Genomic DNA, 26,452 nt, shown 5'->3' on the forward strand with positions numbered 1-26,452 from the left:
TCCGCCTTCTGGGTTCATGCCATTCTCCTGCCTCAGTCTCCCCAATAGCTGGGACTACAGGCGCCCGCCGCCACGCCCGGCTAATTTTGTTTTTGTAATTTTAGTAGAGACGGGATTTCACAGTGTTAGCCAGGATGGTCTCGATCTCCTGACCTCGTGATCCGCCCGCCTCGGCCTCCCAAAAGTGCTGGGACTACACGGGTGAATATTTTTAAAAAAGCAATTTCATGTACATTTTCTCAAGCACCACTCAAGCTGCCTGTCCACAGGGCAGACGACCTCTCCTTTAGTCTTTCTCTTGAATATGCTCTTCAATTTCATTAATCTCTATTCATGAGTATAACAATATTGGATAAATTGGACAGAGTAGCACTTGTTCCTGGCTTTGCAGACTAGAAATGCTTCTATTCCCTGTTGGCACACTCAGGATGAGGGCTAAGGGCAGCCCAAGAATTCAGCCTCTCTCTCTAAATGTCAACTGTTTTCAAGTAACGACAGGTCAGGGGTCCCATCTGTTCATTCCCCTCCACAGTGGCCCACAATATCCGTCAGGTGTTTATGTATCCAAAGAGGAGGCTACTCACTCCATCTGGTAAACCAACATACTCATGATGTAGTGGAAAGAGGCCCGGAGTAGCACAGAGGGCTGCCTCAATACACACTTACTGAGCGTCTAACAATGAATGAGTCAAGTCCGTCGTAGGCACTGGCAATGGGAAGATGACCAATACAAACGGCTGAACCTTGCTTTCAAGGCCTTCATAAAGCACTGGAGATGACAAACACGGTCCGATACAAAGGGTGGGGTTCAGGTATCCAGTCATTATTATCAAAGAGCCACGGGAATACAAAGGAAGGATTACTAGCGGGGGAAGTTCCTGGAGGGCATCACAAAGAGACCTCTGAGCTGGATCTGGAAGGACAGATGAGTTTAAGCTGAAAGTGGGGACGGTCGTTCCCGCTGGCGGGAACCGAAGGAGCCAAGGCAGCGTTGGGACGGAGACCAGGTGGCACCCGCGGCGCTGCAAGGACACACAAGCTGTTGCAAGGGGGTCAACCTCTCCGAGCCTTGGCTCAGAAACCTGGGACGATTCCACCCTAAAAGCGCTTGGAAAAACTGCAAAACTCGTACTGCTTTTCGCCAAAGCTACTACCGCGCCGTGAGGGCAGGAAGCCCTGAGAGGCGTCTGCGAGGACGCAAACGCCGCGAAGCGAGTCCTCCACGCCTCCCTTCCCGGCATAGTGAAGTGTAGACTCTGGCCCACAACCGAAAGGAAAGAAAGACCCGGGTCGGGGAGGGCCCCTCCAGGGGCGGGCTCAGCCGGAGTCTGGCCGAGCTGCGCGCGGCCACAGTGGTTCCGCGGCCTCGCGCTGAGCGCCTCCCGCCGTCTCCCACTGCAGCCCCCACCGCCCCTTCGCAAGGCTTGGCGCCTCCCGCCACCTCCTCGGTCGCTGCGGCCGCTCCAGCTCCTCACAGCCGCTAAACCCAGGCCTATCCCGCGGTCGGTTCTCCTCGGCCCTCTTCGCCGTGACGAATCGGCGCCCGGCTAGGAAAGTATCCAAATTCGGGGAGTTTTGAGGAACCAATGGGGCCTGAAAAAAATCCCGGAGTGTGCCAAGCATCACCGCATCCTCACTAGAAGGTTTATTTTTTCCAAAGAGTGTCGGGTGGGGCCCGGAAAAAAAAAAAATTAAGAAGAGTGTGGAAAGTGCGAGTGCGGAAGCTCCGGACGCGAGGGGCGGGGCGTGCGCGGGACAAAGGGAAGCGAAGCCGGAGCTGCGGGCGCTTTTTCTGCCCGCGGGTGAGTGTTTCCAAGTGGGCCGGACCGGGTCGGTGGGGGCAAGTCGTGGTGTCCCCGCTTGGCTGAACTCCGAGTTCCTGGGGGTTGCTGGGGTTCAGGCTTGGCCGTGGGGCCACAGCCGAGAGCCTGTTGCGGCCTCCTTGAGGCCTAGCAGAGCGAGGGTTGGCAGGGAGTCCCATCCGGGGCCCCCTCCTTGGAGGCAAGGCCGGTCACCCGAAATTGGTCAAAGCACCTGTGCATACCCCGTTTTAGGGGAGTTGCTAGTAAAGTACGTTCTCCAAGACAATGAGAGCGACCTCAGGAAGCCCGCGGGCGAGGCAAGTCCGTGGTTCTCACCCCCAGGAATAAGGTTCCCCCATTGGCTCAGGCAGCGACCTGAGGACTCACGATGTGGCTTATGGAGACGAGCAGAGCTCTGAAATAGTTTGGCCTGGGTTTGAAACCCAACTCTGGCACTTCCTGTCTGCATATGACTTCAGACAAGTTGTTTAGACTCTCCGAGACTCCCTTGTTTCATCTGTAAAATGGGGATAGCCGTACATATCAAGTTCTTGTGACTGTTAAGCGAAATAGTGTCATAAGCCTACCCCGTATAAAGTATTTCTTGAACAAATATTTATCGGGTATTTATTTTTATGCCAGGCACCAAGGATGGATCCAACGGTGAACAAATGTACAAGCCCACTCTTAAATGTTATGTTCTAGCAAAGGAGAACAATAATTTTAAAGTATTAACAATGAAGTATAACGTACAGGGAGCTTATGGCAGTTGTCAGGGTCCCCTGCAGCGAGGCCTACTGGATGTTGACAGCTCCCTTAATGTGAGCAGAAAGGAAATCTACATCAGAGTCAAAGGTTTCTGACTGTTCTTTAAGAGGGAAAGACTCAGGTTGGACCATTGAGAAAATGAACTGTTTCTTTTCCACACCAGGACTCATTCCTTACGCTCCAGGGAATCTCCTTAAAATGAATAATAGAAGTGAAAAATCGGATCTATTCCACATAACTTTGGATGCAAATACCTCCAATAGTCATAGAAGTTTATTTGCCTTCTTTCTAAAGATGAATTTTTATCTTTTTGTACCTCACTATTTGTGATGTATATTGATGTAAAGAACAAGCTCACATGTGCCTGATTATGTTGTGAGCTGGTAATACTAGGAAAAAATTTCCTAAGAATTGAGCTGGGTCCTGCCATAGTCCCTGTTTCCAAGTAGCATACAATCTAGCCATATTGACAAGTTAAAAAAAAGTTATAATAATATCATAGATCTGTGTAAACTGTATAGGAATACAGATGGGGGAGCAATTAATTCTCCCCAGGTAATGTATCAAGAAAGTTCCATTGAGGAGAAAAATTTTGAAATGGGCCGTGAAAGATGAATAAGAATTTTTCAGGTAGACTCTCAAAATTTATTCCCAGCATTTATGAAGCTATTTACCACTCTAAGAGAATGCGAAGTTCATTGTCATACCAATTACGTTTTGCACTGCCTCCAGGAATAAAATGCTGCCCAATTTTAATAAAAATTGTTATCCCAAAAACATGGTACAGTTGCTGATCAAGGAGCTGTCAGTATCTGGTAGGCCTTGTTAGGTTGGACTCTTAATACATCACTTTGTATTCTCATCCTTGTGTCAGTCTGATGAAATGTTTACATGGCATCAGCAAAATGTTTTCCATACAAGAGGTAGCTTTGTATCACAAGAAAAAACCTGAAAGTACATTTCTAAATATCCCCAGTACTTTATTTTAGTCATTTAATTCTAATCAACCAAATCTCCTATAAGAACTAGTTAAAATATGCAAAAGGCTTAATTACTAGGAATTAAGGTGAAGTAATTTTACTCAGAAATACCAATTAAATTACCCTATTCATTAGGAAAACATTCTCGTATGCTTGCTGAGTTTTGATTCTCTTTTTTTTTTCCTTTTTTTTTATTTTAGTGTCTCAGATTCATTCTTAAGGAACTGAGAACATAATCTTCCAAAATGTCAAGTAAGTTTCAATTTTTATATTTATCAATCTATGTTAATAAGAGACTAATGCCCTAGCAAGTGGGAATTCCAAAATACTCTCATTTTTTTTTCTTCAAAACAGGACCATTGGTAGTTTTGTTGCATAGTATTATATCTCAGTTGTTTACAAGAAGTTATTTATTTTCTTTCAAACAGAAAGACCATCTTATGCCCCACCTCCCACCCCAGCTCCTGCAACAGTAAGTTTTAATTTTCTTGTTAATGTAATAGCCAAGTCTGGCCTTGATACAAAAACCCAGATGTCTTCCAGTGACAGTCACTCAATCATCACAGCAACAGGATGAAATTCAGCTTAAAAGAAAAAAAAAAAAAAAGCATTTCCTACTAAATAAAATAATTATTTGCATCTTTCCTTGAACCAACCCCAACATTTAAAGAAACAATACTGTAAAACTCCAACCTCCTATGCTCAGTTTGTTTTGGTTTTTTCTTTGTAAATGGGAAATAAGTGAAAGTTTTACCATTTCTTTCTTATTAATCTTCACTATTAAGAGTCTTTAAGTTGTTACTGAGTGAATGCTCATTCTGGCTTTTTTGTTAAACCTAACCTTCAACTGGTTATGTTTTTCTCTCCTTTCTTGTCTCTCTATAAAATGTTCATATTAAACAATAAAGCTTCTGAAACTATACTCATTGTAAGTATTTTCAAGCTGTTCAAGTAAAGATTTCGTTATCTATGGGTCAGATCTTGCTGTTGAATCTTTTTCCACTCCATAAATTATATTTTATTGGTTTGGAAGTATATATCTTTTGAGGTATTTAAAAAGTAGTTGTGAACATGTTTTTCACCCAGCAAGCTCTGGCCCAACTTGGTCAGCATGTAAAATAATTTTCCAACCTGCAAAACAGATTTAGCAGTAACTGTTCAGGTCTTGCTGAAATGGCTTCCTTGTTGGTTTTTTGGGAGGGGGTTTTGTTTGTTTTTTAAAAAACACTATTAACATGACCAAATTCTACAAAATTAGTTCTTTAATATTAATCCTTCCTTCCATACCCCCTACCACCTAAATTTCAGGCAAGTCTACTTTTCACTACTAATTAGGTCCTTGTGTAATTTTGTTTTCTCCGCTAGAAAACTATTCATATTTACTAACCCTCAGATGTATGTTTTAGTTACATTTATCAACAATTTGTTTTTCTTTAGTGAGATACTTTTAAAAAGAGATACTGTACCATATGTTCTCATTTCAATTTATATTATATACAGGCTCTAAAGTTAATTCCAGTAGACCGTAAAGTCCTGTGCTTGGTTTCTTTTCTTTCTTAAATCAAAGAACATTTGTTATGACCATCTCCATGGCATTCCGCTAGTGGCTATACAGGTGGAGCTGAACAATTGAGATTCTGACCTCAAAGAGCTAACCATGTACTTCAGCTTTGGAAATGGTATAATTATAATGTTTTGCTTTCCTTTTTTTTTTTTTTTAGTTCCCTTATTTTTATAACATTATTGCCTCATAATGTTGAACAGTGATTCTTATTATTTATGCAAACTTTGAAGGTGTCATTTTGACATAAATACTGCCTCTGACAATGTGTCATATCTTGAGGACAAACTTGATTTTTTGAGATTAAAATATTTCAAAAATGAAGTGTCCCCTTATAACTTACCTTGCGTAAAAAGGAACTTTTTTTTGCCTTTCTTTAGTTATATTTTTGTGCCATTATAATTTCACATTAACACACAAAATATAGAAAACTAGGGATTAAAACATCCAACAATATGGATACTAAATTAATTATTCTCCTTCCTTCTTTCCATTACTCCTACCACCACCACCATCACCACCACTACCAACACTATCACCACTATCACCTCCGCCACCCAAATGTACCACTCCAAGTAATATGCACTTCTTTCATGCCTTTGATACTTCATCTGTGTTTTGCCTACTTAAATATGCTTAATTTGCGTCTTTTCTAACTGTATGGACTAGAAATTGATCAGCTGTTCTCTTTTCTCCTAAAGAGTATCAAATGTAATATCTGCTTAAATGTCTTTCTTTTGGGTACTAAGGATGTGTGCAGTGGCATGTTTTAGGAAATTGTGTTTATTTTGTAACAGCTACAGCTTAGTTGGAATGTGTTAAGTGTATTTTACGTTGTACAATTAAGGACCAATATTGTTAATTGCATGTAAAAATGAAATTGTCACATATTTTGATTGAGCTTTACAAGGTAAAATACCCTAATTTTGGTCTCTCTCTACTATATTTTTTCTATGCATTATGCCTTGGTTCTCATGAACATTGAGTGTCATTGTATTAGCCCCAAGGCTACTGCTATATAAGAGCCCATTTGTGATTACATCAACACATAATTCACAAAAACCAAGAGTTCTGTTGCTGAAATGAGCAGTTGTGTTTTGAAAGGGTGAGAGCTATCAGGAAACTAGATGAAAAAAGAAAATTCAAGTCTATCAACTAGAAAAGTAGTTCACATTGAGACTAAATGCAGAAATGTTTTCATGATTGACCTGTGGAAGATGGATCAAAGAAGAGATGGAAGAGAAATCCTATAAAAGAATGACTGGGTTGAAAAGTTCAGATAGTACCCCAGAATGAAATCCATGCATTTCTTACAAGTCTTTGTTTTAAATCATGTATGTGACATCCATCAAATTCAGCATATGTTCTTTTCAATTGACAAATCCTGGCTTCCCAATTTGAGTCTCTTCTCATTTCTCACATTATATAAAATGATTTAAAACTGTCTTTGAAATCAGATCCATTTCTTGTTTTTGTTTTTAGTAGATGAATACATTGGTGGCATCCACATGTCAAATAAATTGTGTTTTGTTTTGCATGTAGTGTTTTCAAAGTTCTAGTTTATCACACTTTAAGCCTTCCTATCTCAGTCTTCATATATTGCTAAGTTGTTATATCCTGTTGTTGACCATAAAGTAATCCTGAATGTTTTACACACTTCAGTGTATTGCTTACCTCCAGAAACAAAACACACATTCACAGTCACACAAACACCCCCAGTCCCTGCAAAAAAGAAAGAGAAAAACAACCAAAAGACATTGCAGACAGGTTTCTCAATGAAAGAAAAATATTTAATTTCCTCAGTGGAAGAAAAGAACAATTACAACACATCATTGCTTGTTTAAATTCAGGTTGCTTTTGCATGCCATATGCAGATCATTTTTCATTTCTGTGTTTTCCTCGTTTGAGCTCATTTCTCATTCGTGTTTTTGTCTCATTTGTTTCCATCAGCAAATGCCCAGCACACCAGGGTTTGTGGGATACAATCCATACAGTCATCTCGCCTACAACAACTACAGGCTGGGAGGGAACCCGGGCACCAACAGCCGGGTCACGGTAGGAGAATCAACTATTACAGCATCCGGCAAACAACTGGAATTGACCAGAAATGCCTTCAGAATTAGGTCTTTTTGAATCATAAGCACAGCCATTTAAAAAAATTTTTTTAACCTAGCTTTTTGACTATTTTCAACATTCATTGTAGCATCTCACACTGAAAAAATAAATAGTGAGATCTGGAATGTATATGGAAGAAAAGAAAAATCCATTCTGTTTGGTGGTTGGTAGGGATAAAGCCTTGAGCACTTGATGCTTATACTGTATGTAAACAAACAGAATTTCTTCTGGTAAAAATACCCTTTTTGGCATAAAGAGTATTTTTCATTTTTATAAGGTGATTGGCATTAGTCTCAAGGATTCAGTTTCTAGTAAAGGCTGGGCTTTCAGACCTGGCTTTTTCAGGGCTGGAAAGCTTTTGGCTGGTATACCAGTTTGAATCGCTACCCATAGTTATTTGTCTTTTGGATTTACTAGTTGACCTTCTAACTGAGACTCATTTCTCTACAGTGAAAAAGAGAAAAACGTTTTAATGTCACCTCAAAGAAATGCAGAATGAAGATTGAATGAAATTAATTTGAAGTATCAAACTAGATACATACAACGAGAAGCGCATTTCTAATCCTTAGTTTAAGAGATATGATTTCTGAAACTTAGGATGTTTCATTTAAATGTTCAGCCTAAGATTTCAAAATTGGATGATACACTTCAAAGCTTTTAGTTTAGAATCATCTTAAATTTCATTCAAAAAAGTTTAAGTGCCAAAAAAGCCAATAATTATAAAAATGACTTACTAAAGATAAAAAATCCAAAAGTCAAATACTACATTGGAATGTAGTGTTGGTGAGAATTTATACAACCCAGAATGGCTGTAAAGTTTTTAATACCTGGTTTTTGTTTGCTGTATTCATAAATAACAAGTGCCTTCTATTAATGTAACTTCAAAAAAGCCCTCTCACCCTGTAGTCAAGCTAGAACTGAAAGTTTGTAGCTATCAAATGAATGTCTATCTTGATAAGCATATTGCTTAGCTTGATAGGTTTTGTTTTGTCTAAATTTTTCATTGTTTCTGCATAATTTGTACTTCATAAGCATATCAAGTTTTATCTGCCATGCATATTTCATGGTATCTGAAAAGAATTCTGACAAAGTGTGTGTATGTATGCATTTCACAATGCATACAATTTTTATGTGCATCAGTACATGTTTTTCCCTGGCCTAAACGTGTTGTTTCACAAGTGTAATGGGTGGCAAGGTTTGCAGATGATAAAGAACATTTTAATTTAAACAATGAACAGAATCAATCTTGGATCTTCATGTTAATGCAGAAATTTTTTCACGGGCAGTAAACAAGAATGATTGCATTTAATAGCTCTATACAGTCACCTCTTGATTATCTATGTTAATGGAATACAAATGGTAACTATAATATTATAATAATTTGTCTTTTGGTTTTGTGTAAGCATTTTGTTTTTAACTTGGATGTAGCTGTGGGGGATTCTCTGTTAAAAAAGTGAGATTGTTCGATGGAGACTAGGAAGAGAAAGTGCACTCCCGATCTGAAATCACTCATCTGTTTCTTCTCATTCCTTCTTGGCGAATGTTAAGAACTGAGCATTTGGCGTGGATACTAGCTACATGGTAGATGAAGTGTAGAGAGGTGTGGGGCATGGAAAATTTGGTGTTTTGGTCCTTTGTGAAAGATTTACTTTGTATTATCCTCATAACACCAGGTTGAAGTGTAATCAAACTGCTATATGAAGAAGAGCCTAGAAAATGTGGAGGTTTTACACTACTTGCCCTGTTTTCTATATCTAGTTTAAGCTGTTAGGACTCAATGGCTCTGATTTTGACCATAATAAAAGCATTTTGATTTTAATAAAAGCATTGTGACCCTAGTTATGCATTACTTTTGGGGGTGAGGAGAAGCTCCCATTTGGTATTATTGTGTGCATATTGCATCAGTGGTTTTCAAGGAATGAGTCTGTGAAGCCCTGTCCAGTAGCTTCTGGTAGGCTGTAGAGAACATTGGGTTTCCCTGGTGACTCCAGTATACTTGGATAGTTCTCAGACAGTAAATACTTTATATAGCATGTCAAGACCTTTTGGAGTGCTTATGATAGCTACAAGATGGAATTCATTCCTAGTCAGTTCTTCATTCAGATGATAATTAGCATTCTCTTGAGTACAGGTGTGAAAACACATTGAGACAAAAATGTCTTTAAAAACAGCTTGTTTCTGTACATTAATAGAAATTCAGTCCTAGAAGAAAGCTCTTAAATAAGTTCCTGCTAGAGAAACAGCTGAGAATTACAGAAGAAACAACAACAAAAAACTGAGTAGCCAAGATAAATTTCACAAAATCATGAATTTTATTCATAGGCGATTTCTTAAGACCTTGCTCTTCTGTAAGCCCAGTTCTACCCACCTCTCCATTGGAAATTGAAAGCAGAAAATTGGAAAGAGAGTTGCTGCTAGAGGTGGATTTCCTGATAGTAGCAAGGAAAGAAACAGTTCAAAAATGCAAACACATTCTCCAAAAGCATAGCCATAGGCCACTGAAAGAGCCAACAACAGATTTTCGCATTTCACACACCCGACAGAGGGTTACAGCACAGCAAAACAGTGGTGGTTTCCAATTGAAGCTTATCCAGAAAGGGTCTAAAGTGTGTTCAACTTTTTTTTACAGAAATGTTTAAAACATTGTAGAAAGATGTGTGTCTGAGACATTAAATAAATTGGAGGTGTGTAATGATACAAATCTTTACTATCCTGAAAACCATCTGGAATTTTAACTTTATTATTGTTTTGGGGTGTTTTTTAGTTTGGGTTTTTTTGTTGTAAGTTGACTGGTCTCAGTATATAGATGATTTGTGTACCTTTCTTTGGGAGAAAGGAGGAGAAATAGCAAATCCATTACTATAAATGTGATTCTTTGAAAAATATCAAAGCAAACACTACTATGTTTTTAAAGTGTTTTAATTCATACTTAAAGCTCGAAAGCATAGGCATTTTAGAATTATTTACCTCTTTAATTTCAAAAAAATTTTGACAGTAGTCTTAACCACCTCCGTTATGGGCACAATTTCAACTTTATTTGTAACCCATTTCATGGAATTCTGAAGGTTTGTGTTGGATATGAGTTGGAAATGCTTTCTAATAACTGTGTGTGAAGAAGCAGACTTTTGTGTGTCTGTTCCTCTGAATCCATAGTCTTACAGGAATTCCCTTTCCCCTTAAAAGAACTTGTACAAACCCTGATATAGGTTTCCCTTTATTGGCTGCTACCCCACCACTTTTGACAGTTTCCATGCCCCCTGGCCATCTCACTCTCTTACCCACTGCTGGCCAAAAACAGTGTCTGTCTACCTGGGCACTAGCATGAGGTGTAGTAAGAATGCATGGGAGGAATGGAAAGAGAGGAAATACTGCTTCCAAGGCGAAATGCTTTCTAATAACTTCATATATGAAGAAGTAGAGTTACAGGGATGGAGAGAGCCCCTTGTAGGAAGAGGAAACATTTCTTGATCATAGTGGAAAAGGACACAAACATGCTAATCCCTGAGCCCTCAAATGAAAAATAAGGTTATGATTGGGGTCCCAGCCCAGAGTGGAGGAGTATCTCTGGAGTTTTATCATAGCAACAATAGAAGGGGAAGCGAACAAAATGTTACTTTAGTTTTCTTGTAAGAATTTGCCAATCCTGTCTTTTGATAATTAGAATAAAGCCAGCACTTCATTTCTCCAGCAGGGAGAGTCAATATCAGAGATCTGAAAATTTGCAAATTGTCTGAAATAGCAATGATTTTTCTTATTCTGGGTCTTTAATCAAATGCAGTCATGTATATTAAGAGGAGACTAAAAAGTTCAGAAATAAATACTTTTAGATGGGTGTTATCTGGGTGGTCTACCAGAAGCTGTCTGGAATCTCACCTAGACTTTAGACCACAGGAAAAACTGATCACTTTATCTTTCTCTTTCCTTCTTTTTTAATTTTTTCTCTCACCTATTTTTGCTTTACCTTTTTAAAAAATATTTTTCAGTCTTCCCTCCCCCTCCTTTTCTTCTGTCTCTCTTTTCCTGCACATCACATCTTTCCTTTTCCTCTGCCTTACCCATAAAACCAAACATTTTTAATGGAATGGAGCTTCTTGATGCAACACCTCAAAAATAACAATCAGGCCCCATATCTGCCACTTCTCTGTTCCGGATAAACTTACTTGCTTTTACACTGTGATTAGGACTAAGGACAAAAAAAGGTGTGACTTTCATTCACACTTCTCCTTCCCCTTTACAAGAAAACCGCTAGGTAACAGACAGAACCTTAAGAGAAATAAAATCTCTAGCCTGGCAAAGGAGGTAAAGTGGTTTGTTATTTCACTAATTGTTTTTGTTTTTGAACCTGAGAAGTTGTTTTTGTGGTGATATTGGGAGTACATTCCTGACATAGTGCTAATAGGTTAAGGCCCCTGTAGACAGTGTGAGAATGGTAAGTGTTAAGGGTTCAGATCCTGCTGCAGATAATCAAGTGTTGACTGTATGTGTAATGGTAATTGAGCAGAATAAGAGGGTGCCAGGTAATGTCCTGAATGTGAGATGGTTGATATATAACCATATATTTTCAATGTGTGGGTTACTATGTAATATTTTATTTGTTCCTGCAGCCAGGTTGTCAAAGCATTGGCAATAAACTGCTAAGTAAAACATTTAAAAAGTATGTGCTTAAAGTCGTTTTCTTTTGAACATTTCTGAATTTGCAGTGATAGCTATTTTCAGTGGAGAAAATATTTGGACGAGTAGAAGAAAGGCGCATTAGAATTTTTTAAGGAACTCTCTTTTCAGTTTGCCAGTGAACTCCTTACAGTTGAATAATGAATGTATTTAACTCTTTTGTAGGCATCCTCTGGTATTACGATTCCAAAACCCCCAAAGCCACCAGATAAGCCGCTGATGCCCTACATGAGGTACAGCAGAAAGGTAGGCGCTTAGGACCTGGAAAGGAGTGAGGACACTGTCTTTGCTGCTTCTTTCTTTACATCCAATTTTAGATTGGCTTAGCCAGCTTTTCTGTGCATATTCAGAGGAAAGGATCAAAAAAATACAGTTTTTAAAGCAATTAGTTCTGATTTCAAAATTCCAGAACTAAAATCCAACAAGAGGAGCATGATTAAATAACCTGTTAAAATCCTTAAGATAGAATGTTCTGTGGCCATTAAAGTCATGTCTTTTGGAGAATATTTAATGACATGAGGAAAATATTAAGTGAAGGAGGACTACAAGACTACATGAATTAATATCTCATTTTTATAAAAATAATGGCAACCACATGTTAGTTTGAAGGGGGAAAACACAGAAGACAATGGTTATCTCTAAGTAGTAAGCTTATGGTAGTTTTTATTTTCTTTTCAAGTTTTCCCTTTTTTTTTTTTTTTTTGGTGATGAACTTACATTACTCTTAAAATTAAAAAATAGCCAATATCTTTATTAAAAGGCAGAGCATTATAACCACTATCTAGAAATTTTAAACCTTTTGATCTTGACTATTACATTGGTTTTTGATAATATGATGTATTGTGTTATGCAGATTAAGCACTTCTAAATTCACGTGAACTTTTGGTGACATAGACTGTGTTATTGAAGTAATTCATCTTAAGTGTCTGTAGTGATTGGAGATATTCTTGCATATCACACTGAAGTATTTATAAGTGAGTGACATGATGTCTGAGATCTATCTTAAATAATCCAGTAGGGCAAAGATAACCTGAGGTTGGTCAGTCGTTGATCATTGTTGAAGTAGGCTGATGAGTACATAGAAATTTGATACTGTTTTCTCTGCTTTTTATGTTCAAAAGTTTCCATATTAAAAAGTATTTTTAAAGGTCTATACATTTAGACGTCAGTATTAACATTTCATCTGTTTTCTTTTTAAGGTCTGGGACCAAGTAAAGGCTTCCAACCCTGACCTAAAGTTGTGGGAGATTGGCAAGATTATTGGTGGCATGTGGCGAGATCTCACTGATGAAGAAAAACAAGAATATTTAAACGAATACGAAGCAGAAAAGGTAGGATAGGGGCTCACAGTGGGATAGATAATGTGTAAAATACATAAACACTAGCTTACTATTTATAAAAGAAACGTAAGATTTGGTCAGAAGGCTGATGCTGTACTGAGGCTCCGTCTACCTGAGTCAAGTCAGTTTCTCAAGGCCTCAGATTTCTTGTCTGTAAAAAGGAGATAGTTATCCAAACACCCTGTTTACATTATATCTTTTGATATTCAAATGAGATAACATAAGTCTGCATTATAACCTGCAAAATGTTAATTATAAAAACAAAAAACATTTGAATTTCAGATAGAGTACAATGAATCTATGAAGGCCTATCATAATTCCCCCGCGTACCTTGCTTACATAAATGCAAAAAGTCGTGCAGAAGCTGCTTTAGAGGAAGAAAGTCGACAGAGACAGTCTCGCATGGAGAAAGGGGAACCGTACATGAGCATTCAACCTGCTGAAGATCCAGATGGTAAAAGAAAAAAAGTGGGGTTTTGTTTATGCTTTCTCTGAGAGTTAGGATATGAGTAATCTCTTAGGTGTGTTTTATTTCTTACCCTAAATGGAAAAGAAAGCATAATTTGTGTGTCATCTCAGTATTTTGGTTATATTGAGTAAGATTTGTATGTGAATTTCCCACAAGAAAAAGAAATATCCTTTTGAGTGCAGAAAATGGCAAAAATTATTTATCGTTTATCAAAATCTTTGTACTCAAAATGCATGAAAGGTTTTTAAATGACAATCAGGATTTTGCCTCATCTGCTTTTAAAAAGCTAAATGCATTCTAGTTATATCCTGTTTTCTTACTGGTTCACTAAATTCACTGAATTAAAGGCTCTTAAGGGAGAAGCTAATGAGTATGTGGAAACATTCTGAAGTTTCCTTTCCATTTAATTCAGAAATCCAATAAGAATGTATAAATATAGCTCATGCTACTGTTTGTATGGGTATACATGAGGGTACACCCATACAAATTTTATACATGCACACGAATAGCAGAGCTTCCTAATTGCCATTCTGTATGAGTAGTTAGCAGGTATGCTGATTGTTCTGGTCTTGTGCAGCCAGGCAGGGTCTGAAGCTGCAAGGAGACCCAGAGATAGCCACCTGGAGTGTGAACACACTCAACCACATATCTAGTGTGCTGTATAAATACTGATAGTTCCTCTGTGTACTGCTATGATGTGCAAAAGGTTAGAAGCTCTAGCTACAAGTGACAAAAACATCAGGAAAATGATTTAAGATCCCATCTTAAAGTTGCAGTAACAAAGAGGAAGGCTATAAGAACTTTAAAGACAGTATCAGTGAGGGAGGAAGCAATAATAGCACCTGAAGACAAGAATAAGTTGATAAAAGTGGGGAAAAACAGAAATCATTTTTTAAAATAATGGACTGGAATATTGTCAAATGTTCTCATAAATACAGACAGTGGAATGTGACACTATAGAGAATAGAGTATGGAATAGAAACAGTATTGAGTGTTAAGCAGAATCAGCAGTGCTAAAAACACACTAGCATCCTCACACTTTAATTACTCAAATGGGATGATTAATGCCAGAGAAACATACAGAAGTGAAAAACAGAAGATGATCCAGGCTACAGATATTGGGAGGATAGGGGTCAGTACAAGAGGAAACAAAGGCTAGCAACATAAGTAGAAAATAAAGCTTTCATTAACACCATAAACACTGAGAAGGACTGAAGAGATTCACTCAGAAACAGTCTCAAACTTGGGCCTATTATGTTTTTAACTTTAAGGTTGGGTCTTAAAGTTGCTAGTAAGTAAGTTTAGGCAGTTATTAAGATGCCAGTATGAGAATGTCTTTAGCATGCCAGTATGAAAATGATTAGAAAGAGGAAGACTTGGGAGGTGGAAATGTATGTCAAATGTACATAAGAGAAAGGTGGCATCTGCATGAAGTACAGCAGCTACTGACTTCTTTAACAGAGGACTATCAAAAGATAGACATAACCAGGGGCCATGGCTCATGCCTGTAATCCCAATACTTTTGGAAACTAAAGCAGGAGGATCGCTTGTGGCCAAGAGTTTGAGACCAGCCTGGGCAACACAGCAAGACTCTTATCTCTACAGAATACTTAAAAATTAGCTAGGCATGGTGGGTTGTGCCTATAGTCCCAGCTGCTCCAACTGAGGCTGAGGTGGGAGGATCAGTTGAGCCCAGGAGTTCGAGACTGCAGTGAGCTATGATCATACCACTGCCCTCCATCCTGGATGACAGAGCAATACCCAGTCTCAAAAAAAAAAAAAAAGGGCATGTGCAATTATCCACACAAGACAATGAAGGCTTTTGTTCAATGAGAGCCTCTTCATGGGATAAATAGCTGTTCAATTAGATCATAATTAGAAAAGCCATTCCCCGAAAAAAGGAAGCAGATGACTTACATGCAAGGAAGAACAAGCCCAAATTCTTACCCATCTGTGGTCAACACTGGGGCCATATAAATGAAAGAAGAAAATAAAAAATAACAAAAACAGATAACTTAGACAGAGGTAGCACAGATATACCATATATAACCCTAAAGGTGAAAAACTCTTAAAAAGTAGAAAGGTTACAGAGTTTTTAAAAAACTGTATCTTACCTAATAGTTTTAATTTCAAAAGTTTATTTCCTAAAGAAATTACTCAAAAGGAAACAAAAGTAATTTTTTTAACTTTTTACAAAAACAACAGTTTTTAGCTGTAGTATTTATGATAATGAGAATTTTAGGAACTACTTAAGTGCGAGACAATAAGAGAGGTGCTAAACTGACATAGGAGCACCACAAAGGCCTCTAACAGGCTTCCCTCTGTAACAGGCTTCCCTCTGTAACAGGCTTCCCTCTAACAGGCTTCCCTCTGTAACAAGGTTTCCTCTGTAACAGGGTTTCCTCTGTAACAGGCTTCCCTCTGTAACAGCGTTTGCTCGAGTATGGTTCCTCCCTGTCTGGTGGGACACTGAGGTGATTAAGTGGGTCAAAAAGGAGCATTTGTTTTAGTATGTATTGCTACAGAGAAAGCTTTTTTTTTTTAAATGAGTTAGTTTAAAGAAAAATATTAAGTAAACAATAGTACAGGCTGTTAATAGATACATGAAAAACTATGAAGGCGATAGAGTAAAAACTGAGATTAAGGAAACACTAGATACCTATTAAAAATAAGCCTATAGGGTGTGCGCAGTGGCTCACACCTGTAATCCCAGCACTTTGGGAGGCCAGGATGGGCGTATCACGTGAGGTCAGGAGTTCAAGACTGCCCTGGCCAACATGGTGAAATCCTGCCTCTACTAAAAATACAGAAATTGGCTGGGCATAGTGTCATGTGCCTGTAATTCCAGCCACTTGGGAGGCTGAGGCACAAGAATCGGTTGAACCCGGGAGGTGGAGGTTGCAGTGAGCCGAGATTGGGCCACTGCACTCCAGCCTGGGTAACAGAGCAAGATTCTGTCTCAAAACAAAACGAAACAGAAGCATATAAATCAGACCCATACAGCTGGCTAGGTGTAAACTGACAAAAATTAAATTTGGAATCGCCGGGCGCGGTGGCTCAAGCCTGTAATCCCAGCACTTTGGGAGGCCGAGACGGGCGGATCACAAGGTCAGGAGATCGAGACCATCCTGGCTAACACGGTGAAACCCCGTCTCTACTAAAATACAAAAAAATTAGCCGGGCGTGTTGGCGGGCGCCTGTAGTCCCAGCTACTCGGGAGGCTGAGGCAGGAGAATGGCATGAACCCGGGAGGCAGAGCTTGCAGTGAGCTGAGATCCGGCCACTGCACTCCAGCCTGGGCGGCAGAGCGAGACTCCGCCTCAAAATAAATAAATAAATAAATAAATTTGGAATCAAAACATTTATTTTTCTTCTATAAAATTACTTGGCCTGGGAAACTGAATATTGTTAGAGATGATGTTTCCTCTGCTGTGATAATTTTACAAATTGGCATTTTCATAAAGTCGCTGCCCAGTTCATATGTTGTTCGTTAGTTGTTATATGCCTTAAGTCACTACCAAGAAAGTGAAACATTGGGCAGAATTTCAATTACTGCCATCACTTGCAGCCTTCACATTGATTCCAAAGCCAGAAGAGACATGTTGTATCTCGTTTATGTTTTAGCCAAAGCCTTCTCAGACACACATCATCACTTAAAGACTGTGAGATAAATTACTACCTTGGCCAGTGAACACATTACGTCCTCTGTATGGTTTTTATCAAGTAACTGCCCAGTGCTCCCATAACGCTGGTCAGGTCCCCTTGTTAGGCCAGCAAGGGCCATAGTTCCTTGATAATTAAGTGTTAACATGTTACACTCCTTTTTATGGTTACTGGTGACCTACTTTGCAGAACAATTTGTTCATTCCAGATTATGATGATGGCTTTTCAATGAAGCATACAGCCACCGCCCGTTTCCAGAGAAACCACCGCCTCATCAGTGAAATTCTTAGTGAGAGTGTGGTGCCAGACGTTCGGTCAGTTGTCACAACAGCTAGAATGCAGGTCCTCAAACGGCAGGTCCAGTCCTTAATGGTTCATCAGGTAAAGTCATAAAACATTCATTTCAATAAAATGGGCCTATACCACAAATCCCAGCTGACATGATTCCTACCCCATGCCTAAATGTACCTGTTAAATATGTCAATCTAAACTGTTCCTGATTTGGAGAAGAGGTTTAAGGAAGTGGACCTTTCTCAAATGTTTAATAAGTTTGTCATTAAAAACTATAATATAGAACCTTGTAATGGAAAGTATATTTGTTAAGAAATACATGTGAACTTAAGAATTTTGAGGCATCCTATCAATCTTTACTGCTCTACTAAATACTTTTTCCAAAGGAATTGCTCAGGCCTGAAACAGTATTCTTTAACATTTACCTATTGATCATAATCATTTCTTTGTGCTGCATTTTGTATTTTTTAAATCTTAGCTAGACTCACGTAATAAATGATTTAAAGTTCAAAACATTATTTGGTACACTGTGTGAAAGTGTGAACCATTAAAACATGAGACATAATTGTAAAGCCTGATCCTGTCTTGCAGCGAAAACTAGAAGCTGAACTTCTTCAAATAGAGGAACGACACCAGGAGAAGAAGAGGAAATTCCTGGAAAGCACAGATTCATTTAACAATGAACTTAAAAGGGTATCTGTTTAATATGTTAACTATACTTTTATCACCATACCTGTTACTTTATTTTTCCTCATTCTTTTTTCCAAAATAGTGTTTTTATTGAATGTTGTTCACTTTGAAACAGGGCTAACTTTACTGTATAACCTGTAAGATCTTTTTTTTTATAAAATTGTTCCCAGGCTGGGCGCGGTGGCTCAAGCCTGTAATCCCAGCACTTTGGGAGGCCGAGACGGGCAGATCACGAGGTCAGGAGATCGAGACCATCCTGGCTAACATGGTGAAACCCCGTCTCTACTAAAAAAAAAAAAAAAAACTAGCCGGGCGAGGTGGCGGGCGCCTGTAGTCCCAGCTCCTCAGGAGGCTGAGGCAGGGGAATGGCGTAAACCCGGGAGGCAGAGCTTGCAGTGAGCTGAGATCTGGCCACTGCACTCCAGCCTGGGGGACAGAGCGAGACTCCGTCTCAAAAAAAGAATAATAATAAAATAAAATAAAATTAAAAAATTGTTCCCATTTTTTTGACAAAATTGCAATAAATTTGAAATATCATGAAGTATATGCATATCTACTAGGCCTATAAATGCTAGAGCCCTCTGATATTTTAAACTCCCATACAGTCATTAACTACTTTCATTTTATTGTGATTTATTCATCAAATGTCTTCATTAAATGTAATTTATAGTTTGTACTTCGCATTCAGACAAGGAAATCTAGTTGGTAGCCCAGAATGTAAAATGGAAGCCTTATGTATACCCCAGAACTTTCACTATTTTGCCTCACCAGCTGCTCTGGAATATCCCATATTATATGACTGCTAGAGCAGTTTTCTTTTCTTGTAGACCCAAGAGTTTCAGAGAAGACCTAGAACCACATTTTTTTGCACACATACACAGACACACAGGTGTATAGATATATATATATAGTTTATAGGCAAGGAAACCAACTTTTGAAAGAATATATCTAGCTCAAAAATTATAAGGAAAAAACATTACCGAGTTCTGTTTTTTTCTGACTAGTTGTGCGGTCTGAAAGTAGAAGTGGATATGGAGAAAATTGCAGCTGAGATTGCACAGGCAGAGGAACAGGCCCGCAAAAGGCAGGAGGAAAGGGAGAAGGAGGCCGCAGAGCAAGCCGAGCGCAGTCAGAGCAGCATCATTCCTGAGGAAGAACAAGCAGCCAACAAAGGCGAGGAGAAGAAGGACGATGAGAACATTCCAATGGAGACAGGTAACCCACTAGCAACAAACGCAAAGGAAGTGCCAAGACTTTGGCTGTCTTTAATTTAGGTTTTTCTTTCTAAGTGCGGGTATTCTGGTACCTGCCACTGAGGGTGATTCCGAATACTAGATTTGACATGATATTGACATTCAATATTTTAACCTTTAATGCTTACATTATTTATCAAGATGTGGTTATTACTGTTAAGATTGTCTTTGGTGTCCTAGGACAGCATTCTGCAAAGTAATACCTGTAAGGCAATCCTGCCCATCACTTGTTTTTGTAAATAAAACTGGAACACAGCCACACTTGTTTGTTCACATACTGTCTGTGGCTGCTTTGGGGCTAAAACAGTATAGTTGAGTAGTTGCAGCAAAAACTGCCTGGCCTGTGAAGTCTAAAATATTTTCTGTCTGGCTCTTTACAGAAGAAAATTGCCAGCTCTGTCCTAGAAAAACCCTTACTTCTAGGTATACTGATTTTCCTGATTAAAAGCATCCCTCAAGGTAAAAAAAAAAAAAATTAAAAATAACTTGTATAAGTAAAACTTACATAAAGTACTGATTACATTGATCATCACTTGTAATTTTGAGATCACCTTACCACATAGCGCTATTTTGACACTGCCTGGTACACTGTGTAAACGGGACTAAGCTAAAAGTAGTTATAGAAAACAAAACCAAAGGCTTCCTGGAGCATCGTTGCAAGAAGTGGGAGGGACAGTAGTGATACTTGGTTCTCAAATGACAACCTCCGAGTGTCATACTTTGTACTCAAATGACAGCCATCTGGAAAACATGTAATGGAATATAGATATCTTTACCAGGTATTTCTGCAAAATTTAATCCAGCAGATTAACATTTTAAATAGTCATATTTTAAGTTTCACTATCTGACTCTCTTTCTGTTTTGTATGAATGTGAATTCATTCATCTTAATGAATTTGGAGCATGAGCACATTTTTGTGGTTAAAACAAGAGCTTGAAAATTAAAATACTGATTTTTGCTAATTTTGCAACTAGACGAACACTCAGTCCTTTGCCTCTGTTTTGGCATCTATGAATGGGGCGTGCCTTATGCTTAAGGTTTGCAAGTCTTTACTCAGGTTCTGTCCTCCTAGTTCAAGGGAAAAACCTGAAGAAAATTGTTTGAGACTATTAGAGCTAAAACCTCATGCTTTTAATTTCTCACAGGAAACAGCCCAGCATGACTTTAAACAAAGTGTCTAAAAGATCAACCTTGTATTATTTCTACAACTGCTTTCTCCTTGTTTAATCCATAACACTACAGACTAACTCTCATTCACTGTCCAATAGAAATAAAATGCAAGTCACATGTGAAATTTTACATTTTCTACTAGTAACATATTTTTAAAAGTTAAGCCAAACAAGTGTTTTAACAGTATGTTTTATTTAATTCAACATATCTTAAATAAAATTATTTCAACACGGAAGGAACATTTTTAAAATCAGCTTTCCTTTTTTTAAATAGTCTTCAAATCCAATGTATATTTTATACACATCTCAAGTCAGAAGCTAAATTTTCATCGGAAGTATTTGATCTGCATTTATTTAATAAATTTCATTAATTTACAGCTAAAAAGTAGATTTTCATACCCAAATTGTTCCAACATTCTTAAAAGTTCTTTAGTCACACTGGCTCATTTCAGGGGTTTAATAACCACATGTGGCTAGTGGCTACCATATTGGACAGCACCGCTGTATACTGTCAGCTTAACTAGAGTAAACTGACAGTGACAACTGTGTGATTACAGAGGAGACACACCTTGAAGAAACGACAGAGAGCCAACAGAACGGTGAAGAAGGCACATCTACTCCTGAGGACAAGGAGAGTGGGCAGGAGGGGGTCGACAGTATGGCAGAGGAAGGAACCAGTGATAGTAACACTGGCTCGGAGAGCAACAGTGCAACAGTGGAGGAGCCACCAACAGATCCCATACCAGAAGATGAGAAAAAAGAATAAATGTTGCCTTGTTTTATGTGTTCTAAATACTTTTTTAAATGAAAAAATGTTTTTTGGTTTTAATGGTGTTATGTGGTTTGTGTATTAATTTTTTTCTTGTCCATATCACACCACCAAAGCTTTTGGACCATTTAGCATCATGAGCCTAATGGCACAGTCAGTCACCTTTCTTAAGTGTTGTGAAGATGGCTCTTTTCTTTGGATCTTGTGTCTAGCCCTCAGCTGCTGAAAGCCTCAGAATTTAGGTTAATTGAGAAAACACCCACCTCTTTTAGAGAATTATCCTTTGATGCTGCAGAATCTACTCTTACAATGCCTTCCTACAGCTCACTGGGGTGCTTACCAAAGCCATAGCTTTAAACCTTCCCAATCCCCATCAACAGCTTCCTGAAAGTTTCCTCTCTTGTTTACTTCTGCAAAGGGTAGCTTCTTAAAAACGTGATCATGTATGAGTATTTGTTCACTTGCCCTTTTTTACTTTTAATCAATGTCAGATACCAAGAGTTGTGTTAAGAAGTTGAGTGTAGCCTGCAACTAACTACGCGTGGATCTTACTGATCCAGAAATAGTCCCCATAGTTAGAGTAGTTACTTATGAAATGGTCATTAAAGTGAACACAGCACATATACATTATCTGTACTGCTTTTTGTTATGATTAATATTGGGTATGTTCTGGTAAATCCATCCTTATTGTATAGAAAGAAAATTACTTTTTTACCAGGTTTTCCAAAGACAGAATAGATCACAAAGCTCAAGGAATTTAATATTCTTGTAATGGACTAGATAATTCAAACTGATTAGCCCATTCCTGAAGAAAAACAGCTGGGAATTAAGTTAATCCACTTGAAATTGTTTTACAATAATCAGAACATTCGAAACCTCAAGGCTCAGGATCCCATAGATCAGAGCCCACCTTTTTGATAAACTCTTAAAGTCTTGGAGACTAGAAGCAAGATAGTTTGTGACACATATGCTTCCCAAAAACTAGAATAGATTTTTACTGCATAGTATATCTGAAGGTATATGTTTCTTAAAGGTCCAAATGTAATAAAAAAAAAAAAATGAAAAAAAGGTCTCAGTGTTTTTAATGCACTACATAGTTGTATGCAAGACAGGCATCCAGTTTTTTTCTGTAATGCAGTGACAGTGTGGAATGACCACTCAGCCATTATGAATTTGTGTACTCAGGGCCCTTGTCTCACCCAACTGTCTCTATAAACTGCTGCAATAGTTTATTTGTACAAGACACTTGTGAAAATCACTTTTCTTACATTATAGTCAATGTCACATACGGAAGTTGGTGTTTGACTCCAAAAGTAAAGGGAATATGGAGAAATCTGTAACGTTTGAACTATCTGAAAAAATGGCTAAGTAATAAATGTAAATCCTGTGCTTATATGGAGAGAACTCTGTACCAGCATGAGTTAATTTATAGTGAATTCACTGCTATTCAGTTCATAGCACATTAGTGACTAGGAATCTATGTTCAGCTTCCTGAGAGGAGGGGAGGAAGCTTGATGTTGGGTGGAAACGACTCTTGACATCTGTTTCCTTGTGCGTCAAAGAACGAATTCATATCAAATAGATCTGTTGCGCTTTGGCCATTATATGGCTAAGAACTTCAGCCATCTCATCTCAGACAAATTGGACAGCCTCTTTGATACATTTTCTAGTAGTCAAAGTGGGGCAGATGTAGTATAATATGGGTGGAAAACAGTGCCCCAGCAAGATACCAGGTTATTTACTGTGGTATGGAAAGCTCTAAGAGAATGAAGTGGTTCTTTTGCCCAGCTGGAAATAGCACTGGGAAAACAAGTCTGTCCAGACCAAGCCTGCCCATACAACACTGGCAATTGGTTGATGAAGGAATTAAGTCAGATGGGAGATGGGAATTTTTTTTTTTTTTTTTTTTTTAATTGGAGTCTTCATCTGTCGCCCAGGCTGGAGTGCAGTGGTGGCGATCTTGGCTCACTGCAACCTCCGCCTCCCAGGTTCAAGCAATTCTCCCTGCCTCAGCCTCCAGAGTAGCTGGGATTACAGGCTCTCGCCACCATGCCCAGCTAATTTTTGTATTTTTTAGTAGAGATGGGGTTTCACCATGTTGGCCAGGCTGATCTGAACTCCTGACCTCAGGTGATTCGCCCACCTTGGCCTCCCAAAGTACTGGGATTACAGGCATGAGCCACCGTGTCCGGCCTCAGTTGGGATTTGACAGCTCTGAACCTCAGCAGGGGAAGACTGAAGTAAAAATCCACTTTGTCAGAGTGATATATGTAGACTTGTTGCTTGAGATGGTTCTCAGTTTAGAGAATGTGGGATGTAGTGGAGGTCTTTGTTTTTTTCCCATGTCCCAACAGGCACTGGGGCAAGTTACTTAAACTCTGGAGCCTGTTTTAATTATAAAATAGATCAAATTGCTGTCTTTCTCGGTGCCCTTACTGCTCCTTGATTTTTAGTGCATTTATTTTGAGTATGAATGCATAAAGTCTGAGGGCCTAAATTTTATTAATTTTTAACAAATGGGAGAGGGGAATCCTCGATAGTCCCCCAATCAATTTTCCTTTTTTTTTTTTCGAGAATGAGTCTTGCTCTGTCGCTCAGGCTGGAGTGCAATGGCGCCATCTCGGCTCACTGTAACCTCCGACTCCTGGATTCCAGCGATTCTCCTGCCTCAGCCTCCTGAGTAGCTGGGATTACAGGTGCCCGCCGCCACGCCCAGCTAATTTTTGTATTTTTAGTAGAGTCAGGGTTTTGCCTTGGCCAGGCTGGTCTCGAACTCCTGACCTCCTGATCTGCCCTCCTCTGCCTCCCAAAGTGCTGGGATTACAGGTGTGAGCCACTGCGCCTGGCCCCAGAGTCCCCCAGTTTTCTAACAGGAATTTTAAAGTCTGTAACTTCTCCTGTCTATAAACAAGGCTGTCTTTTTAAATGACTCTCCTACAGGATGTGATAATTATGTATTCTATAAAGCCGAGATTTGGAGAGAGGTAAATAGCTATTTCACATTAATACAATAATGTAAATGCCCTATGGAAAAGATACAATACTTGGACTATGTTTTAAAGGGGAATCTGGGATCATGCATATTGAAGTTTAACTAGAACCCTCCAGATTTTTGGTTTTGATCCTACACTTTTAGATACTAGTTTTGGATTTTAGGCAGTTGGTGCTGACGGTGTGAAACTTCTATTGCCTGAAGTTAAATTGAAGCTTTGGTTTCTCATGTGAACAGCAGTGAAGCTGGGATTATACTTTGTTAAGTCCTCATTTCAGAAATAGTTTCCCTCCGCCTGCAAGCACTACCACACATGGTCTCCCCACCTGGTTTCAGCTAGTGCATTAGTTTTATCTTGTTTTTTACCGCTGGGCAAACCTTGCTGGAACAACGACTGACTTCATGATTTGCACATTTGGAGGGCTTAATGTCTTTGCAAATGAAAAATCCACTGTGCAATAACAAGCTGAAAGGAACTCGGAACCTTTTTAGAAGAAATCATCCTCAATTATAATGTGGCTTACTGCAATAATGTTTCTTTGATCAGGATGGAAAGGAAAATACTGAGTTTAGCAGAAAACGGTGTCTAAATGTATTTGTAACAATACAATTGTTTATAAATGTTTTACATTGAACCGTAAGAAATTGCCAGTGTACGATTTCATCTACAAAATGACAATTTCACCTGGCTTAACCTAAATTCTGCATTTTGTACTCCAAGAATAAGCTCTTCGTGGCAGCTCTCTAAGTGTGAAATGATGGAACTTTCTATTTGCCAGAATGACCTACACTTCTCTAACAGTTTATCTCATATTGTTAGCCAAACGCTGATTAAAACGCAAATCTCAAACTATTGAGTTTTTAAGAGCCTGATGTTTAAAATACACTGTGGTGAACTTATAGTTAAACTAGCTCGTTTATGTTCACACATTTTCTCATTTAGCACCAGAAAGTTTCTTACAGCTCTTTTGCATGCATTCAGGAGTAAAAAGTATTATATGGGGAGGGGAAATTCCCAAATGATAAAAGCTTTTTACCTAAAACTGAGACAGTAACTGCAGATAATGGCTCCCTTGGAGGAGCCACTTGAAAGAACGGAAAGGCTGCCTTAAACTCCTTGACTTTAAGGGGCAGCAAGGACCCTCGGTCAGCCACCTCCACACCCGTCTAGCACTTGGTCCCAGGTCCCCTAAGGGCGTCATGGCTCTGCTTAAATAATACCTCTAGTCCAGGGGAGCCCATCATCTCTTAAGATAGCTCATTCCTTCTTTAGTTCACTAAAGGTATTTCCTCTCACCGAGCTAAAATCTGTCCTCCTATAATTTCAGCCTCCCTCTTACACACCTTGAAGTTAATTAGAGTACATGTCACCACCCTCCAAGTAAAAGGTCTTCAAATATTTCAAGACATGTGCCCCTTGAGATCCTTTCAGAAGATAATTTCCATTTTCTTTTTTAGAATTTTTAATTTTTTAATGTCCAGAAAAATTTGGAACATAGATAGTTTACATTCTCATTATCCTGTTGTCTCCCCTCCAATGTGTCTCTCCTGGGATAGAAGGACTGTCTCTTTTCAAACACGTTTTTCTCTAATCTGGTAAAGTGTTTCCTCCCCAGTGTATTGTACTTGAGACACAACATCTCCAGATCATGGAAACCATCTGCCTAAAATACAGGGGTGGTCCCATGATGACCTCAAGGTCCTGTACAGCACAGAAGTTTTGTAACTGTACTACAGATTCGAGCTCCATGAAATGAGTGTTGATGAATGTTTTCAGATGTAGCACAATGAGGAGCACACAGGTTCAGTTCACTGAGTTAGTACTTCTCAAACTCGATCATTTGCATGCCACCATCACAATTTTTACCGTTTCTGGGTACGACTTGTGCTATTATTACTTAGCAGCTTTCTTTGAATCA

General features: G+C 38.8%; 2 protein-coding genes across 6 annotated transcripts in view; both read left to right on the forward strand.

The window, feature by feature from the left end:
- The window catches only part of KRT222 (keratin 222, type II), a 17,677-nt gene extending 15,456 nt beyond the window's left edge, over nt 1-2,221 (forward strand). The window contains exons 6-7 of the mRNA XM_011929950.1: nt 1,275-1,502; nt 1,612-2,221. Coding sequence (XP_011785340.1) covers nt 1,275-1,502; nt 1,612-2,221 — 838 coding nt within the window. The remainder of the gene's footprint in view (nt 1-1,274; nt 1,503-1,611) is intronic.
- SMARCE1 (SWI/SNF related, matrix associated, actin dependent regulator of chromatin, subfamily e, member 1) lies at nt 1,540-25,386 on the forward strand. 5 transcript variants are annotated; one of them, XM_011929823.1, is made up of 11 exons: nt 1,540-1,802; nt 3,751-3,802; nt 3,979-4,022; nt 7,062-7,166; nt 12,063-12,143; nt 13,097-13,228; nt 13,520-13,691; nt 17,578-17,750; nt 18,252-18,353; nt 19,355-19,565; nt 21,330-25,386. In XM_011929823.1, exons 2-11 carry the CDS (start codon nt 3,796-3,798, stop codon nt 21,536-21,538), a joined length of 1,236 nt encoding a protein of 411 aa, XP_011785213.1. In that variant the 5' UTR covers nt 1,540-1,802; nt 3,751-3,795; the 3' UTR covers nt 21,539-25,386. The 5 variants fall into 5 exon arrangements, with proteins under 5 accessions (XP_011785213.1, XP_011785217.1, XP_011785215.1 ...); XM_011929827.1 differs by lacking the exon at nt 7,062-7,166 and adding an exon at nt 19,984-20,062 and having other exon boundaries at nt 21,330-21,544; XM_011929825.1 differs by lacking the exon at nt 7,062-7,166.
- Nucleotides 25,387-26,452: the final 1,066 nt, after the last annotated feature.

This window comes from Colobus angolensis, unplaced genomic scaffold, assembly GCF_000951035.1.
Source record: "Colobus angolensis palliatus isolate OR3802 unplaced genomic scaffold, Cang.pa_1.0 Scaffold83, whole genome shotgun sequence".
Classification (NCBI taxonomy): domain Eukaryota; kingdom Metazoa; phylum Chordata; class Mammalia; order Primates; family Cercopithecidae; genus Colobus; species Colobus angolensis.